The sequence below is a fragment of the Natator depressus genome, chromosome 10 (assembly GCF_965152275.1).
Source record: "Natator depressus isolate rNatDep1 chromosome 10, rNatDep2.hap1, whole genome shotgun sequence".
NCBI lineage: Eukaryota > Metazoa > Chordata > Testudines > Cheloniidae > Natator > Natator depressus.
In genome coordinates, this window is record NC_134243.1 from 41,754,276 (window position 1) to 41,773,783 (window position 19,508).

General features: G+C 40.8%; 1 protein-coding gene across 9 annotated transcripts in view; it reads right to left on the reverse strand.

Moving 5' to 3' along the window:
- Positions 1–18,097, reverse strand: part of NEO1 (neogenin 1) — a 520,914-nt gene extending 502,817 nt beyond the window's left edge. For all 9 annotated transcript variants that reach the window (XM_074965871.1, XM_074965869.1, XM_074965867.1 and 6 more), the window contains exon 1: positions 17,721–18,097. In XM_074965871.1, the coding sequence (XP_074821972.1) occupies positions 17,721–17,832 (112 nt within the window). In that variant the 5' untranslated portion in view covers positions 17,833–18,097. The remainder of the gene's footprint in view (positions 1–17,720) is intronic.
- Positions 18,098–19,508: the final 1,411 nt, after the last annotated feature.

The window sequence follows — 19,508 nt, forward strand, 5'->3', positions numbered from 1 at the left end:
CAAGATGGTGCAATCAAAATGAATGGCTTGGTCCTGTCTGATCTTGATAAGGACCTTTAAGAGCAATGGAGTTGGAGGATATATCTAGAAAAGACCCTTTGTCCATGTAATGAAGAAAGCATCTCTTAGAGATTGGGGATTGAGCCCCACCCTAGAACAGAACTTTCTGCACTTTGTGTTGGCTGCCCTGGAAAAAGTTCAGCCTCTGGAAAATACCCAAGGTAGGAATACTTTGTCAAGGACTCAAGAGTTCAACTACCATTGTCTGCTCAGGTCGCCCGCCACAGTGTTTTTTATACCTAGGAGGCAAGAAACCAACATGGCTATCTGACTGATTATGCATCAATTCCAAAGCTTCAATCACTTCAGTGCAGAGTGAGGGGAATGTGCGCTGACCTGACAATATAATACATGCAAGCTATGTTATCTGCCATGATCTTGATAGACTTGCTTTTGAGTAGAGGAAGAAAGTGGAGGCAAGCATTTTGGACCACCCTTAATTCCAACACATTGATGTGCAAACATTGTTCCTGTTATGACCATTTGCCTTGGACCGTGAAAGGACCCAGATGTGCTCCCCATTCCAAGAGGGAAGCATCCAATGTTAATAGGACTGTAGGAGGATTCTGGTTGAACAGGATTCCTGTACACACTTTGGATGGATCCATCCACCAGGTGAGTGACTATAGGACCTGATTGGGTACAGATACCTACTTGTTGGGTACATAAGCAGTCCCAAGACTTCTCTGGAGACATCAAAGATGTAACCTGGTAGCTCCCCATGTTTCCCAGCAGCTGCAGACATGTCCTTACTGGAAGTTGAGGACTGCACTGCACTCTTTGTACAAAGTTTCTTGTGCTAAAGAACCTATCTGCTCATTATTGAATCCAGAAGCGCTCTTTTAAAGAGAATTCATTGTGTAGGGAGTAAAGATATGTAACCCTAGATTTAGGATTAGTGAAGCTGTTGTTTGAACTGCCAACTATATCTCCTTACATGATGAACCCTTGAAGAGCCAGTCATCAAGGTAAGGAAGGACAGTTATTCTTAGACAATATAAGTAAGCAGCTATGACTGCCATGATTTTTGAGAACATCCTAGGGGCGGATATAGGACCCAGTGCTGGTAACTGAAAGTGAAACAAAGAAATCTTCTATGAGAAGGATGAATCACTACATGAAAGTAAGCATCTTGAGGTCAAGGGTTGCAAACCACGCCCCTAATTCCAGGGAGGGAATTAGAGCAGCAAGGGACACCATTCTGAATTTCAGCTGTCTGACATGTTTGTTCAATAGTCTGAGATCTAGTATCAGCCTCCAACCCCTATTTTTCTTTGGTATCGGAATATATCTTGAATAGACCCCTTTTTACCTGAGTTTAAGTAGGACTGGCTCCATGGCTCCTAAACTTAGGAATGATGAGATCTCCTGTATCATCAATTGCTTGTTGGAGAAGTCTGAAAAGGGATGGGGAAGGAGGCTAGAAGGGTAGGGTGGAGGGAAGTTGAATAGCACAACCCGACATAATGGCCTGCAATACCCATTTGTCTGATGGTATAGCCTCCCATGGTTGATGAATGAGAGGTGGTGTGCAAATTGAGGAAAGGGCAGTTGTGTCATGTAACTGATAAAACCTGGTCGTTGGGTGGTCTGGACTCTTGACCAAACCATCAAAACTGGCACTTGGACAATGTTGAAGGCTGGGATGAAGCAGCTGAGGTAGCTGCAGGCTTTTTCTTTGAAAACCTCTTACCCAGTGGCTCTGGTGGCCTAAGGAAGGTGGAAAATTGGGCAAGGCAGGATCTTTGTGCCAACTGAAACTTACTAAACTTAATTTTATGTGCAGGTATGCACATCTAATGACCTCAACGTTGCCCTAGAATCCTGTAGGATATGAAGCAAGTTGTCCATAGAAACTGTGAAAAGCTTCTGGCCATCAAAAGGCAAGTCTTCCAGAGTCAACTGTACTTCCTGTGGAAACCCAGACAACTGAACCCAGGAAGACCACCTCATCACTACCACAATGGAAATAGACCTGGCTGCAGCGTCCACTGCATAGAGTAAAGACTGTGGTGAAGTTTTTGCCAAAAAGCGACCCTCCTTTATAATGGCACTAAACTGTTCTCGATGTTCCTGTGGCAGATGGTCAATAAAAGCATTACACTTCTTGTAATTCAGGTTGCCATATTTTGACATCAATGCCTTGTGGCTAGCTATCCTCACCTTAAAAAGTGTTGTTGACAAAGAGCTCTTATGACCAAACAGGTTCAGACTTTTTTGGTCCTTTATTATAAGGGATGCCTTTGGGGTATGCTGCAGCCTCTTTCATGGACTACATTCATGACCAGACATTTTGATGTTGGATGAGAAAATAATTCAGAATCCCTGGTCATGATGCAGTATGTTTTTTTTTTTGTTTTTTTTTTTGTTTTTTTTAAAAATCAGCCCTCTTGCATGGGAGTCGTGGGGGAATTGTCAGAGTTTGCCAAATGGATTTGGCTGGCTCCATGACAGCTTCATTAACTGGCAGTATGCAGCAAGTGCAGAGGTGCCAGGGTTATGAATTGCCAAGCCTAGTGGTGCTGGGGCTCAGCCATGGCAAGCCTTGGCACAAATTAAGCACTGCTCCTTCCTTATACTTGGAGTGGGAAGCTCTCAGAACCGGCAGTGCAGTTATTGGTACCGTAGTCAAGAAGTGCTGGAGTCCAGGATTTTGGAGCTGTTTTTCCCTTGGAAGCTCTCAGTGAATGTGGTCTAGATCAGTGCTACTCAAAGTGGTGGTCCATGGACCAGTGCCGATCCACGAGCCATCAACTGCTGGTCTGCACGCACATTGGAAAAAAAAATTGCCAGTCCCACACATCAGATAGCTTGAGAAGCACTGGTCTAGATGATGACAGGGCATTAGCAGCCGTGGAGGGACCCAGTATGGGGGGATCATTGCACCCAGGGCCAAAGCCAGTTTTAAGACTTGTTCCATCATTAATAGACAATACTTCATTTCCCTGGTTTTATAGGATCTTCCCTTCAAAGAACAGATTTTACACTTGCTGGGAAAGTGAAAGTCTCCTAAGCAATGAATGCAGTGGGAGTGCCTGTTACTAACAGGGATTGCTTCTCAACAAGAGCAGCACCCTTTAAATCCCAGGGAGCCCAGCATTCCTGGGAAGAAATAGTTGTTCAAGCCCCTCAACAGGAGAAAAAATGAAAAAAGCACGTGTGTGTGAAAAGAAAAAGAAAAACTTTCCAACTATAAAGGTACTAAAAACCTACACCTAAGAACCAACTATAAAGCTAAAACACTAGTAAAAAGGAAAACAGGTACACAGCAAACTGGAACACGCTAGACTCAAGTCTCTGGCCAAAAGGTGCTTGAGAAGGAACTGAGGGCGGTTCACCAGTGTAGCCCCATATAGCCTTGGTACAGGGCTTTAGGTTGTGCAGGGTGCTTGTGCAGATAGGATGGGGACTGCTACCAAAAATCTCCAATCATGATGGAGCACCTAAAGTGGAGCACCCACAGGGACACCACAATGAAAAAAAACACCCTCTTCTTGTTGACTCATAGGAACCACACTGGCAGACTGAAGAATCTGAATCTACATTCAACAGTAGAACCAAAACAGACAGCTCAGAACAAGTGGCCACAAAGCCTTCTTAGTTAAGAACAATATGAGCCTTTCCTTCCAACTGCATCTGAAAAAAAGTCAGCCTAAAAACCACAACCTTAAAACAAATACCCATCAACCAGCCACGGGCATCAATCACAGAGGATTTGCCATTACTTGTCTCATTTCTTGAAATTTGGCCACTTGTCAAAGAATACTATAGGCAAAAACCAGAAGTTAGTGACTACAAAGAGCCTAAAACTGCAAAAGAAAAAAAGAGGCAAAAGGACCCAAAAAGTCACCCATCAAATATCCACACTGGCCACACAACCCACACAATAAAACCTAAATTAATAAGATACTTTATTCTCTAAAAAGAAAACAAGCAAATGTTTTTATGCAACATAAATAGAACGTGAAGTTTCTATGGCCAGTCCAGTCTGCAGAAAAGAGGGAGCTGTGGGAAAGTTATGGGGGAGGCCTTTCAAACTCAGTTTCTAGAAGAATAAATGTATTAGCATCTTATGTAAAACACAGAAGGTAATTGTTCCATTCTATTCGGCATTGCTGAGCACTATATCCAGTTCTGGCTGCTACACTTTAAGAAAGATGTGGACAAATTGGAGAGAGTCCAAGGAGAGTAACACAAATGCTAAAAGGTTTAAAAAACAACCTCTGAGGAAAAGTTGAAAGACATGGGCATATTTAGCCTAAAAAAAAGAGAAGGCTGAGTGGGGACATAGCAGTCTTCAAATATATAAACTGTTATTATAGAAAGGAAACCAATCAATTGTTCTCCTTGTCCACTGAGGTTAGGACAAGAAATAATCAGCTTAAATCTCCTTTGCTGCAAATTATGTTATATATTAGGAAAAACTTTCTAAATATAAGGATAGTTAAGCACTGAAACAGGTTATCTAAGGATGTGTAGAATCCCCAACATCAGAGGTTTTTAAAAATAGGTTAAATAGAAATCTATTGGAGATGTTCTAGGTATACTTAATCCTGCCTCAGCATGGGGGAAATGAACTAAATGACTTCTTGAGGTCCCTTACAGCCCCCACGTTTCTACGTATATACATACTAACTACTTACTGATAGTAAACATTCCGTGTCCCACAAGGCAAAGCACACAATTTCTTTTGGTATGGATCTGCAAAGACACTTATGACTGAAAATAAAGAGAATAATGCTGGGATTTGTACCGAGTATTATCCCTGGAAACTGTTTGAATGTTCGAGACTATCAATATCTAGTCTGGTTATATTGGTATAACTGCAACCACACTAGTGCTTTTATCAGTATAACTATTTTGATTAAAAGTAGGTTAGAAGTATGGGTTTTTTCCAAGTTATACCAGTAAAACTTAAGTGTAGACCATGTTGCTGGAAGGGAACTGCAGCACTCTCTCCCCCACAAATTTTAGAGCCTGACTGCATCTTTACCCCTGCACCCAGCTTCCAACTTTTTGGATTCTCCTCTGCCATGAATAGCTCCAGTGCACTGCTCATTGCTTTCCCAGGCAGGTGAAATTTACACAAATCTTGTCAGTATCACTGCAAACCATTATTGTTCTGGTTTCTAGTAAGTAAGGACATCATTAACTTAAGCCACACTTTGGTCTGAATTTTTTTAATCCTATTATTGATATAAGAAACCGCCAATATACATTATAAAGGAAAGGTTCAGTTAAAAATTCTCTACTTATGCACAAGGTAAATTGCAATTGCCATCCCACTGCATATCATCAGTATCACCGCTGCCCCAGTAAACTCAATTTTATATTTGTTTAACTCTTTCATACAGCAACAGGACAAGGAAGAGAAACATTTTTAAAACAAGAAAAATGTAATTCATTGAAAAACCATTACAATTGACAGAAAGTCTCAGCACAGATTTAGCATCGAAAAACCATTTTTAATGCTTTTTTTGAACTGACTAGATTTCAAGTTCATGTGTCCTTTATATGAGAAGCAGTCATCAATTAATTTAGGCAGTTATGCTATAGGAAAAAGTGTTTTTAAATCCCAGTTTCAACATGCTGAAGTTACAGCATCTAGTCCATACTATTACTGCACACTTCCACTGTAATGCAGCTAAATAATTCCAAATGACGACAAATGAAATTTCACACTAGTCAAGGTGAAGATCCTGAAATGAAGTTTCCTTGGGATTTCTCAAACAGATAAGTGGCTAAAGTATTTTTATGGATATTAAGCAGCCATGCCTCACAGAGGAGGGGAAAAAAAAGCGTAACCCATGTAGTGGTTTTACATTTATTTCCTCTTAGTGTTAATTAGATCCAAACCTCTTTCAGGAAGATAATTATAGTTTGTCCCCAATTAGGAAACAGTCAAATGAATGAAACCTTCCTATAAAACTAATTAAAGCTAAAACTGAGAATTCATTATCAGTTTAAAGTTGAATTTTTAAAAACATTGTAATTACCAGCAAATTCAGCTAGAAATAAACGTGAATTTGCATCAATTTAACTTAGCAAATTTTAGTTTACACATATGAAACTAGCGTGGCTTAAAACGGATCATTCCTACTTAGAATGTTTAGGCCTAATTTAATAAGATTACATAAGGAAAAAAATGACTTTTCTGTAGTCTCACGTGAGTATTCTGCAAAACTGATTTGGTAATGTTACATTTGCCCAAACTACATTTTTCTGGATACAAGATCATCTCAAATTGATACAGAAATAAAGGAGTTTGCGGAGGTAAAATGCTGTTCACTCTAATACTGTCCAATGTAAAAATATTTTGATCTCAACTTCACTACATCACATTGAATTCACATGAGCAGTCTTGTGAAGGAGCAATGGATAAAGCAATTCTTTCTGTGGTCCATTTTCAAAATAATGTTTCCAAAAGTTAATACCAGTCAAACATTTTATTTCCTTGTTAATATCTATCTAGCCCTTCTTCCCCACCATGTTTGATACTCTTGACCCACCCACTTTTCAAATAACGACTACAGTATTCATGGTTAAAAATACAACATCTGAAATCAGAACCTGGAAAGCAAAATTATGCTGTACTTTTTCCCCAGGGTGTGCTCCTGAGAGATATGCTTTCTTTTAAGAAGTTACAGCAACTGTTCTACTGATCTAAAATGCATTTTAGTAACCCTCTATACTTACTTGAGAGAATTCACCAAATCAGTAGTAGTAGTAGTGCTACAGAAGTTGGGAGGTATCTTCTTCAGGTATTCAGGGTTTCAAAGAATGAATCAGAAGATGATATAAAGAGGACTCTGGGGTACATTCTGAGGAAGGAAGAACCTATGCAGACGGGACGGATTCCATCTTAATGAAAGCAGAACCAAACCCTGCCAAATTACATTAATAAAGTTTTTAGGAATTGTTTAACATAGGATTTGGGGGAAACACTGAAATTTGCCAAGGATCACTCAGGCTGGACAAAGACATCTGTTAGAGATGTCAGCAACACGAAGGTATCTCTGTATCAAGTAAAGGACAGAACAGAAGTTACAGCTGAACAGGGGCAGGGCAGGGACAGGTCAAGATCACACAGATAACTGCTGTTAAATCAACAAGATGTCACATTAAAGTAACAGCCAGATACAAAAATAAAAGTTATGTCTGTATATACAAGTGTAAAAAGTTTGAAAGCAAAAATAAATGAACCTGAACGTATGGAAATGGACAGTCCTTAACATAACAGATATCACTGAAACATGGCGGAAAAAAAAATAAGTGGGATACTGTAATACTTGACTATACACTATATAAAAAGGGCAAATTAGGTTGAAGATGTGGAAGAGTAGTATATATCTAAGATTCCTCAAAATATGGTAGAGTAAATTCTCTGAATGGAGAGGACCATGCAGTTAAATCTATAAGGATACAAATCTCAGATTATAAGATTAAAAATATGCAAGCAGAGTTATAAAACCAACATCCATATAAGGAAAAAAGACAGTACACAAAACAGATCAAAGAGGCAAAGTCTTATAAAATCATAATAATGGGAAAATTCAATAGTCAAATATCAAAATGTGATATGACTTAGAGAAGCCAAAAAAGCTCCAAAGTAAAAACAAAGAAATTAAAATCTTAAAATTAGGTATAGATGCTATTCAAGAAAAACTGTAATAATTTTAAAAGTCATGCATATTTTTGAATTAAAAAAAAGCAAAAAGTAAATTAGTACAACTAAATAGCATGGTTCAAAGAGGTTATTCGAGCCAAGCAGATATCCTTCTGGAAATGGAAATCCAACCGTAGTGAAACCAATAACAGCAGCATTATGTAAAAAGGAAATTGGAAGGGCTAAGAAGGAATCTGAAGACCAAATCAAAAGGTATCAAGAACAAAAAAACAAACACTCTTGAAATATATCAGAAGCAGGAAGATAAAAGAAATAGTAGGCTTCTGGACCACCATGGTATAAAGTTAGAAATTAAGAAAATTGCTGAAAAGCTAAGTGGTTTCTTTATATCAGTCTTCACCACAGAGGATGTGAGGGGGATACCTACTCAGACAGTCTTTTGTGGTAATAAACAGGTGCCACTGGAAATTGCTGTTTCAAAAGAAGGGACACAGAAACAAACTGATATATTAAAAAGAAATAAGTCATCTGATCCAGAGAGGATACACCCAAGAGTTCCAATTGAATTTAAGAAAGAAAGAAACGGCTGGGCTGCTCTCAAAAAATATGCAATCAGCTATTATACCAGAGGACTGGAAGAGTAGCAAATGTTGTACCTATACTAAAAAAGGCAACAGGAATGATACAGGGAATTACAAATCAACAAGACATATTTCTGTACTGGGTCAACTGGATGAAATGATAATTCAAAATATCATAGATCATCAATGATAGCATCTGACTCCACTACTTACGAAGTTAACTCATAACTCTAGTTTTTTCAATGGGTCAGTAAAGTAGTAGTTAATGGAGAACCCACTGAAAATTTATCTGGACTTACAAGAAGCCTTTGACAAAATTCCTGAACAAGAGGCTACTAAAGAAACTAAGTAGTCATGGTGGGAAAGGCAAAGTACTGTCCTGGATCAGAAACAGAGAAAACAGTAGGAATAAGTAGTCAATTTTTGTCTTGCCACAAAGTTAAGTGTAGTGCCACAAGGTTCCAAACTGGGCCTAGTGCCATTTATTTATTAATTAATTCAAAAAGGGAAATGAGCATTGAGATGGCAACATCTGCAGATTACAAAATTATTTAGGTTAGCCAAGACTGGAGGACACTGAGGGACAGAAGGACCTAACCAACTTACCTGAATGGGCAACACAGACAATATGATAGCAGATGGAAATTCACTGTTGATACATGCAAAGTAACGCACACTGAAGGGGGGGGAGAGAAAAAAAAAAAAAAAAAAAAACACACCACTAACCATATCTTACTGGGTTCTAAATTAGCTTACTAACTCAGAAGAAAGACCTGAGCATCTCTGTGGACAGCTCAACGAAGACCTCTACTCAATGTGCAGTTGTGGTCAAAAAAGTAAACAACATTAGGAGGCATAAAGAAATTGGATAGAGAGCACAGGCACGATTACAAAGCCAACATAAAATGAATGGTATACCTTTACTCCCAGTACTGTGTTCAGTTCTGGTCAACACATGGAATGTAGCTAAAAAGGACAGACAATGAAAATTATTGGGGCATGAAAATACTATATGAATTGAGGTTAAAAAGACTGGGACTGGTCACCTAGCGAGAGGGTGAAAGAGAGAGAACATGACAGACATATACAAAAAATAGTATACAAAAGGCAGATCAGGCACTTCTATTCATCTGCTCATAATGCAAAAACATGACTTGCCGTTCAGTGCAGACAAGCCCTACAAAAGAAAAAAAGTCAGATAGGAAAGGTGGTTGCAAATGTTAAGGTTTCTTTTAAGTAATCAGAAAAAACAAGGTTTTTCTACCTCTTCCATCACACACTTCTGCATTATAAAGATAGTTTTTTCACAACTAACAGCGGTTGAAGATCCGAGTATAAAAGGTGTCTGAAAACCACTTCTTTGATGGTTCAGAGTCTGAGGGATCTAAAAGCTTTGACACAGTAGCCATAGGCTTAGAAATTCTAGAAGACACATCCTTGTACCACTTCTGACACAGTGAGTAAATATATTTCGTAACCATTTTGGTCACAAAGGAGAAGTATGGATTCTGAAATTCACTGTAGAAAGAAAAAAAAAGAATCAGAATAGGAGAGAGGCTGGAATACAGAGTCCTCAGCATTAAAACTTTGGACACAATTCCTGGTGCTGCTGAGTGTAACTCTGGTAACTGGACTAGCCTCTGTGTTCCAGACTGGTGTACCAAAACTGCTGAAGTATATCAGTTTTGTGGCTGGACATTTTAAGAACACTCAGAGTTTTTAAAAAAAAAAAAAAAAAAAAATCTACATTTATCTTTAAGAAGTAAAATGGGAAAACAAGTTACAGCAGAAAGACTAATAAGATTGGTCATGATTCATGAACAGTAAACTGATTGTGCACCAATTTTTCATCAAGACTTACATTCACAAATTGTATTTACAAAAGAAATGTACTTTGTCTTAAATAGATGTGTACATGAGAGAGAGAGACCCCAAAAAGCACAAAATATTTATATAACAGCTTGTAGATCACACTTAAATTAGCTTTCTAGGACAAACAAAAGATTTGCAGGAAGAGGAATCAATGAACTAGTCAGCAGCATAGTCAAACTGTGGAAACAACCTTAAGCCAAGGAGAAAGCCTCGAAGTTGGCCTTAAAAAAGGTTTAATAAATCCAACAACAAGAACTGCCACACTTTTTTTTGTTCAGTTTATAAAGAAATGGAGGAAATTTGTGATGTTAGTGACAGCCTCTATGATTTCCCCCCCCCCAGATAATAAAAAACACATGAATTAACTTTTCAAATATTACAACGTGTCACATTTCACTGCACAGAATGGATTTACTATACTGCGACAAATGATAATGTTTAGGCTCTCACATTGACACCACGCCTATTTGGCGATACCTGCTACATATGTTTTCCCTTCCCTTGAAGTAACTATTGTGTAGAGCAACTGATCTGACAAGTGAATTTTTTCAGGTATTAATAAGCATCTCAAAATAAAACCTCAGGAATAAGTATGCAACTTCTATTAGCAAGAACTATAAAAATGTAACATGTTCACTTCTAAAGTCTGTTGTTACCTCCACTGTAACCATAACACCCAGGATTCACCCCCAATTTGAGGCACTGTAATCTTCCTAAAAAGTCTTGTCTCATACTGTTCTCCAAATAGTGTGGATTTCTAATGAGTCTGATTTCTTCCTGTCAGAACATCACAACACCGCAATGGTCTTAAACAATGCTAAGAATACTCACCAAACCAAAAAAAAAAAAAAAAGATAGCATTGGAGAATGTATGAAAAAGGAATTTGTTTACTCCTGGGGGAAGCATGCCCAGAATTTATGTCCGCTGCAGATTTCTTTGCTTCCCCACAGAAAAATTACTTTCTGACAGGGAAGCAAAGGGAAGCCACAAAAGCGGTCATGCAAACCACCCACCCACCCCAGCAGGATGTTTCAGGTGCCATGGGGAGAGAGCTGCACAGTGATCTCCCACCTCCATGCAGCCAGTGGCCTGTGCTCCCCAATTCCATGCTGGAACCTCCACATTTGTTTGACATATAAACTTAGCAGAATTTCACAGAATTTTAAAATATTGTGTGAAGAATTTTAATTTTTTTGACACAGAATGCCTTCAGGAGTAATTTGTTGTATGAATCCAAGTGTCACTCAGCTTCACAACTTGCAACCATTCAAGAAAGCACTTTTGTATCATAAAAGAAATTGTCAGCAGCATGTAAATTTGTATTAGAAACAATGGTGATTTAATTTTCCAATTGGATTTTTATGAGGAAATCATTAAAAATAATTTACACTACAAAACATATTTAATATAGTCACAGTATTCTATGTATAATCCATGGATTTTATAGTAGTTGGAATTACCAAATACAGTACTCCAAGGGCTTAAGTACCTTCATGCAAGAATTTAGTGTAAATTGCTAATGTTTGGAGAGAGGGAATGTAATGTTAATTTCTACCCACTGAATTTCTAACAAGCATTTGAGTATCTGTTCTCCAGCAGGGCGCTTTGAATTTAAGAGTATCATGGCATTGCAGTAACACACTTTCTTAAAGGGCACTTACAACACTGGTAAAAAGTTCAAAGGACCCTATAATGCAACTATGTGCACATACACACAAATTTATTTTTTTTAACTACATGGAATTATTCAGGTTACCATCTTCAACAGGCAGCTTAGTGACTTAATTGGAGCACTAGCAATCAATAGACAACCAGTAGTATGGTTGATTTCTCAAATTCTCTCATAGCACTGTAATATTTATTCTATGGCTTTAAGAATTCTTTTGGCTCTTTTATTTGGCATTTTTGAGAGACACTAGGAAGGTGAGATAATATTTATTGATCTATTTCAGTATGATAAAAAGGATATGGACAGGCAGTATATCTCCCCATTCACAACACAAATAGGTTATTAAAAATTTAGTGAACACAGGCTACTAATTTTAAATTTAATCTCTAAAATTTGTATTGTAAGAACAACCAGTTTGACATTTAGTGACAGTATTTTCTAATCATACTTTGGGCATGTCATAGCCTACTTTTAACATGTCACATTTAACTACTAGATTTATTACTATCATATTACCATGCACCACATTAAATGTTTGTTGTAGTTAAGAAATAGACAAACAAATCAATCTGGTTATTACACCACTAATAAATAAGTTTTGGGATTTCTCCTGTACATCACCACCAAAAGAAAAGCCTACTATTGCATTTTACTAGAGTACATCATTGATTTTTGCCTTTTCTCCATATATATCAGTCTCATTAGGCTTGCTGGGGAGGGAGGGGGGGTGAGGGTAACATTAGGGCAACTATGAAAGAAAATATGCAAGAAAATATTTGTTACTATTTACAAGTGAAGCCATTAAGGAGCAAGGTAACCAATATTTAGCAGAGTAGATGAATGTCTAGAGAAAAACGGATAACAAATAAAAAAACACTGGTACTGCAATGATGGGAGATTGTGAAGAGAAAGCAATTCAGCTGCAAAAATGATACATTTTTTAATTAGACACATAAGAAATAGTGCTCTTGATCCTGCAGCCAGTTGAGTTCTAATCTTGCAGCCACTGAAATCAAGAGAAGGTTGGACATTAATTTCAGTGGAAGCACAATCAAGCCTACTTTCATTTCATTAACCTCTCTAAGCCAGAACCCAGATTCCTCACAAGAAACTAATATAATTAGATAATGGCAACAATTTCTTTACTCTTTCCCCTCTCTCATGGATTACAAAGTGTGAAAATGAAAACAAATCCTTATACATTTTTAGAAAAAAAGATCATAACTGCATATCCTTCATGAAGTTGAGGATTTCTAAAACACTAAAATTGATGTCTATACTGCAACTCCTGTTTTCTGTCCCAAAGTGACTTATAGGCTACAATTTGGAAGTTATGTATTGTTACATAAATGAGAAATGTATTTGCTAAAAGAACATGTTAATACTGTTCTTTATGTACTTTTCTTGAAAACACCCATCTTGTTCCATTTCCATGCACACTCATTGCTTCCTTCTGCTGTATTGCTGACTAAGAGGAAAGCATGCATTAAATATTTTTTGAAAATCTCATGCAGATAGAAAGCCATAAAAAATTGAGCTACCTGAATATTGTTTTAAAAAAAAGAACGAGATGCCTGAGCTGTGTTTAGATTTCTCTGAGGACACTGGCATAATTTTATCTTCTTTCAAAGTAAATAAATTAATGGTTTCTCATTAAGATACATAATGATATATGTGATGATATCCATAGAAGTCATATTTATCATGCACCTTTGTCCTCCTCACCTACACTCAAGACGAACTCAGCTCCACCAGATCCAACAATACAAGCCTCTGAACAACTTTCAAAGACCCAACATTTATAAAAACGTTCAAACAAAAAAATGTTGCATCTCTCCCCCACTTCCCCATATTACACTGCCCTGGCAATAATCACTCCTAAAATAGAACAGTGACAAAGGTTTGATCTCTTGAAAACCACCAGGATACTTTATAGCCAAGAATAACCAAGTGTGTATTATATTATTGAGAGAGAGAGAGAGAGAGAGAGAGAGACAAAGAAGCCAAGAAAGCTATTTTAAAATGAAAATGACAATATTTTCTGCATACTTCCAGTTTGTGAAAAATGCATACTACATGTAGGTATATGTATAAACTGATCAAATCTGTTTAAATTCATACATTAGTTTACTTTAATAATGTCATCACTAGTCCACAACCATTTAATTGAAATAGGACCTACAACAACAAAATAAATTTAAGAATGCTAAAATGAAGTAACAAGGTAATATCACTGCAAAAGTGAGACTGAAAGAAACAAACCATCTACTTACAACTTAGATAAGTAGCAATGTACTGCCTTCCCCTCGAGATAACAAAAAAATTACAAACTTTACATAAAGCACTTCCTAGAAACATTCTACATAATACTCTTGTAACGGACTCCATTCACTTTGCTCTTTTAACAACCATGGCTGAAGAGTTAGAAAAACTTACAGTACAGAAGACTAAACTAAACCAAACCAACCAGCTGGTAGTAACTATGCTGTATTCCTGTTGCATAAAGTCCAGATAGAGAGACTATTGCGGTCATTATTTATTCACAAAGAAAAAAAGTCAAGGTGGCCTTTCACTGCATTCTATTTATGGGCACTTATGCCAAAACAAAACATCATGCATACAGCTTAGGAGTTATTTTCAATCAAGTCAAATTATATGCTGAACATTCAATATACATGCATGAGAAGTAATAGATTTATTATGCAGGTGGTATTGGCGGCCTGTGATATACAGGAGGTCCGACTAGATGATCTGGTGGTCCCTTCTGGCCTTAAACTCTACGACAGAGGTAGGCAACTTATGGCACACATGCCGAAAGCAGCATGCAAGCTGATTTTCAGTGGCACTCACACTGCCCAGGTCCTGGCCACCGGTCCGGTGGCCTCTGCATTTTAATTTAATTTTAAATTAAGTTTCTTAAACATTTTAAAAACCTTATTTACTTTACCTACAACAATAGTTTAGTTATAAACTTATAGAAAGAGACCTTCTAAAAACATTAAAATGTATTATGAGCATGCAAAACCTTAAATTAGAGTGAATAAATGAAGATTTGGCACACCACTTCTGAAAGGTTGCCAATCCCTGCTCTACGACATTGGTAGCGTCCTGTGTTCATAATTATTTTGAAAGTTAAATATATACAAAAATTCTTAATGAAACAATAAGAGATTTGCACAAAATCACCCAAGCAAACTCATGATCTTATAGCTATAAATAAATGTCGACCTCTCCACCCCTACCTGTTTCTGTTTTTGTCTTCCCTTGCCATTTCATGTCTAACCTCTTTGGGTCAGAGACCTAGATATATTTGACTTAAATCAAACAACATATTTTTGGAATTTAATAATGATTGCATAAATAGTTAAGACAAGAGGAATTATGTTGAAAATGGTGACTTGAGACATTAATACTCTTACTGACAGTAAAGAAAGGGTAAACTAATAATTTAAACAGTTAACTTTGTAAAAGTATAAAAAACAATCAAAGGGCATGGGGCTTCTTGTCCCTCTAGCCCAGTGGTTCTCAAACTTTTGTACTGGTGACCCCTTTCACATAGCAAGCCTCTGACTGCAATCCCCTTTATAAATTAAAAACACTTAAATATATTTATCACCATTATAAATGCTGGAGGCAAACCGGGATTTGGTGTGGAGGCTGACAGCTCATGACCCCCCATGTAATAACCTCGCAACGCCCTGAAGGGTCCCGACCCCCAGTTTGAGAACCCCTGCTCTAGCCACTATGGCTCCTGTTAACATTAAAGGGAGTTACATAGTGCAACAGTGTAAAGAATAAACCTGTCAATTTTAATAGTTATAGTATGTATTAGGAATTAGGACCCTACAGTAACCATATGGTGGAATTCACTCTTGGAGCTCTGCTGCAGTGTTCGCTCTCTCTCGCTTTTTTTTTTTTTTTTTTTTTTATTTAAAATGGCACCTGCAGCACCCAGCGCATACATTATATTTTATATACTAGAGGAACAAAATATTTGTTTTCCCAAGTGCAGTTGTCCAATATCATTCCAAGGCATGTAATAACTGCAAAAACAATCTGAAGTTTAAAATCTTATGTGCCAGTGCTAAGAGGTAAAAGTGGCATTAGCAATCTTTGTAGATCACCACTAATTGGTCATTTTCAGAGTGGTGACACAATTCTAGCCCTATTTCTTCCCATCCAGAGACAAAAAGATAGTATTGTACTTTTTTTTCCAGATCATTTTTTAAAGAAAAATCACCTAATTGGCTCCAGGCCACAGACTCAAGCCAACTTCCAGAGAATCTTCTTCTGGTTCCAACATATATAGCATGTTTTTAGTATTCTCTCTTTGTGGATCCCTTCCCACTTCACTACATCTTTCGCTACCATATCCCATTTTAACATTCTTTTCATAAGGTACAGGCCATACTTCGGACTTAGAACTTACAAAACTTGCATTTAGTAAAGACAAACACTCTCCTATCATTTAAATATCAGCCACCAGACATACATATTTTATAGCAATAGCAGGACCCACACTGACAACCCCCATGCCAAGTTCCTGCCCAATGTGATTTGAAACAGCCATACTATACCATGTAATAACAGAGCTTATTCAGTTAATTCTATGAAGAAACTCCACTGCCTGATCAATAATTTCTTTTTCAAACAAAACCTCAACACAACCACTATCTTTAAAATGTGAAAAATGCAAAAGCTACAATATATTTCCAATCAAACCTTAAAATTATTCCTTGGCACTAGAAACCAGATTTTTTTCAGCATGAATTCAAATGCCAACAAAGGGACAAAAGTTTTTTTTTTCCTTTTTTAGCAAAAGCTTTGCAAACTAAGCAGCTTACACTATTAAAGACTTAATAAGCATTCTATAACATATTTAACAGATTTGACATTCTTTGTAAGATTTAGAAAACACTAATTCATATATCACATTTCAACTGGATGTGATTTAATTTTTTAAACCCCTGAAAATCAGGATTCATAATGCAAACACTAAGATCATGAACTGTAAAAATTCGACAAGTGTGACTATTACAATAATTGAAATGCTGCAAAACCATTAATTTAAAGTCTTGTATGCCTGCCAATCCCTGTGCTAAAAAGGCAAAAGTGGCATGAGCAACATAGAAGATCATTAGTGGTCACTTTAAGCAGCGACACAGTCTATCCCTATTTCTTCCCAACCAACACAAAAATATGGTACTTTTTTTCTATAATTTTTAAATAAAAAATTACTTATTGGCTCTCATTTACCCAGCTGGCTCATCCCCTCCGCAGGTCGTCATCTTTCGGCTGGAAAGCAGTCCCTGCTGAAATCAGCAAGCAGGTCTGGTCTCGCAGCTCAGCCAGGGCCCGATTCTGCTCTCACTAATTTCAACAGTAGTTTTCCCATAGACTTCAATGAGAGCAGGAAACGGAGGTCCTTGGTGAAGCGTACTGGGAAGGCCGAGGGAAATGGGACCCAGGTGCCTCCTGTGCCTCTCCCTGCACCGAGAAGTGGCAGGGATAACTCAACTGAGGGAGGCATGCAGTGGCCTCTACTGGTGCATTTAAGGTGCCCAAGGCTGCCCCGCTCTCACAACTGGAACGGACCTGCCCAGCGCTGGGGAAAGGCGCCTGCAAATGCCCAGCGCCAACCAACAGCCCTGACCTTTCCCAAGCCGCGGGGCTACTGTTCCCCGCCCTCTGCGACCCGCCAGCCCGGCGGGCGTCATCGGCCCCTTCCCCCAGGCGCGCCGGCGGAGCGGTCACCCCGGGGTAGCCCCTGCGCGCCGCGCCAGGCCACTACTGCAGCCACCTCCAGCGACCGCGGTCGCAACCTCCGCGCGGCGCGGAGCCCCTCAGCCCGCCAGCTCCCCGGCCACACCGCCCTCGCGCGCTGCCACGGGGGCTCGCCCGGCTCCTTACCTGCGGGGCTCTGCAAGCTGCTCCTGGCGGCGGCGGCGGCCGGGTCCGGCTGCCCTAGGAACAGGGCGATCCAGAGGGAGCCGAGGAGCCGCCTGGCTCCCCGCGCCGCCATCGCTCCGCGCCCCGAGCCCGGCAGCCGGGCACCCAACAGCAGCAGCTGCCCCTCCCCCGGGGGCTTCTCCGGTGGGGCTGGGTCCGCTCGCCCTTGGCCGGGCGCTGCCACTGCGGCGGCCTGAGGAAGGGGCTGCCCTGGTCGGGCTCCGGCGGCGAGCGCCGTCCGCGCAGAGAGGCCGGGGTGGGGAGTCACTCCATCGCGGGCCGGTCCCAGCGCCAGGCGTCGCGTCTCCAGCACACAGCGAGAGGGACACTCGCCGCGCTCCGCCCCCAACCACGGCCGCCCGTGCGCATGCGCCACACGCACGCCTCTTCTACCGTCCCCCTCCCAGCGGGAGGCAACGCGCTCTTCTGACGGCCAACCGTCGGGGGCGCGCGCGGAGCACCACCTTCCCCCGCCCTCGCAGAGAATCCCACATTGCTCCTGGAGAGACAGAAAACGCGGGGCGGGACGGCAGGGAAACCCGGAGCGGGACTCTCGAGGGCATGGCGTCGTGGGCTCCTGCGGGAGCCGCTCCTAGCTGGGCACAGGCACCGGGCAGGGCTGTGGGGGGTCACGGGCCCTGCTGGTGCAGGAACAGCGCCTACACCCACACTGACCCCCTACCTCCTCTCATGCTACACCCCTGCCCTCCCCCCTGTTCCTCTGTACTCGCTCTGACCCCCTACGCCCCCTCATCAGGGGTGGGCACCACCACGTTGCGTGACGGACACTTAACAAAATTATCGGACTTAGTGACGGACATTGGGATAGGGATTCTGTCATTCAGTCATTCAATTTTTTGAAAAATTACCACAGATTTCAAATTTTTTACCACAGACACTTGTGTCCGTGTATAGACATGTTGCTGACCCCAGCCCCTCATCCTACACCCCTCTGTCCCCCTACCTCCCACCCCCTCATCCTACACCCCACCGAGTGCCTACGCCCACTGACCCGACACCCCTCTGACTCCCTACCCACCACTGACCCCACACTCCCTCATCCTACACCCCACCAACCCCACACCCCTTCATCCTACACCTCACTGACCCCCTACACCCCACCAACCCCACATCCCCTCATCCAACTCCCTCTGACTCCCTACATCCCCTCATCCTACACCCCTCTGACCCCCTGCACCCCCATCGATCCCACTTCCTCTCATTCTACACCCCACTGACCCCATACACCCCACCAACCCCACACCCCCTCATCCTACACCCCTCTGACCCCCTGCACCCCCATCGATCCCACTTCCTCTCATTCTACACCCCACTGACCCCATACACCCCACCAACCCCACACCCCCTCATCCTACACCCCTCTGACCCCCTGCACCCCCATTGACCCCATTCCCCCTCATCCTACACCCCTCTGACTCCCTACATCCCCTCATCCTACACCCCTCTGACCCCCCTGCACCCCGATCGACCCCACTCCCCGTCATTCTACACCCCACTGACCCCCTACACCCCACCAACCCCACACCCCCTCATCCTACACCCCTCTGACCCCCTACAATCAGTATAATCAGCACAGCCCCCCCCAATCAGTGTGGGCAGAGAACTCCTCCAGAGCCAGGGTGGGGAGAGCAAGCTCAGCCGTTGGCGGGGGGGGGGGGGAATCCAGCTTCTCTGTCTGTTGAGGGAGAGGGACACCGGCCCAGGGGCTGTGGAGGATGGGGCCAAGGG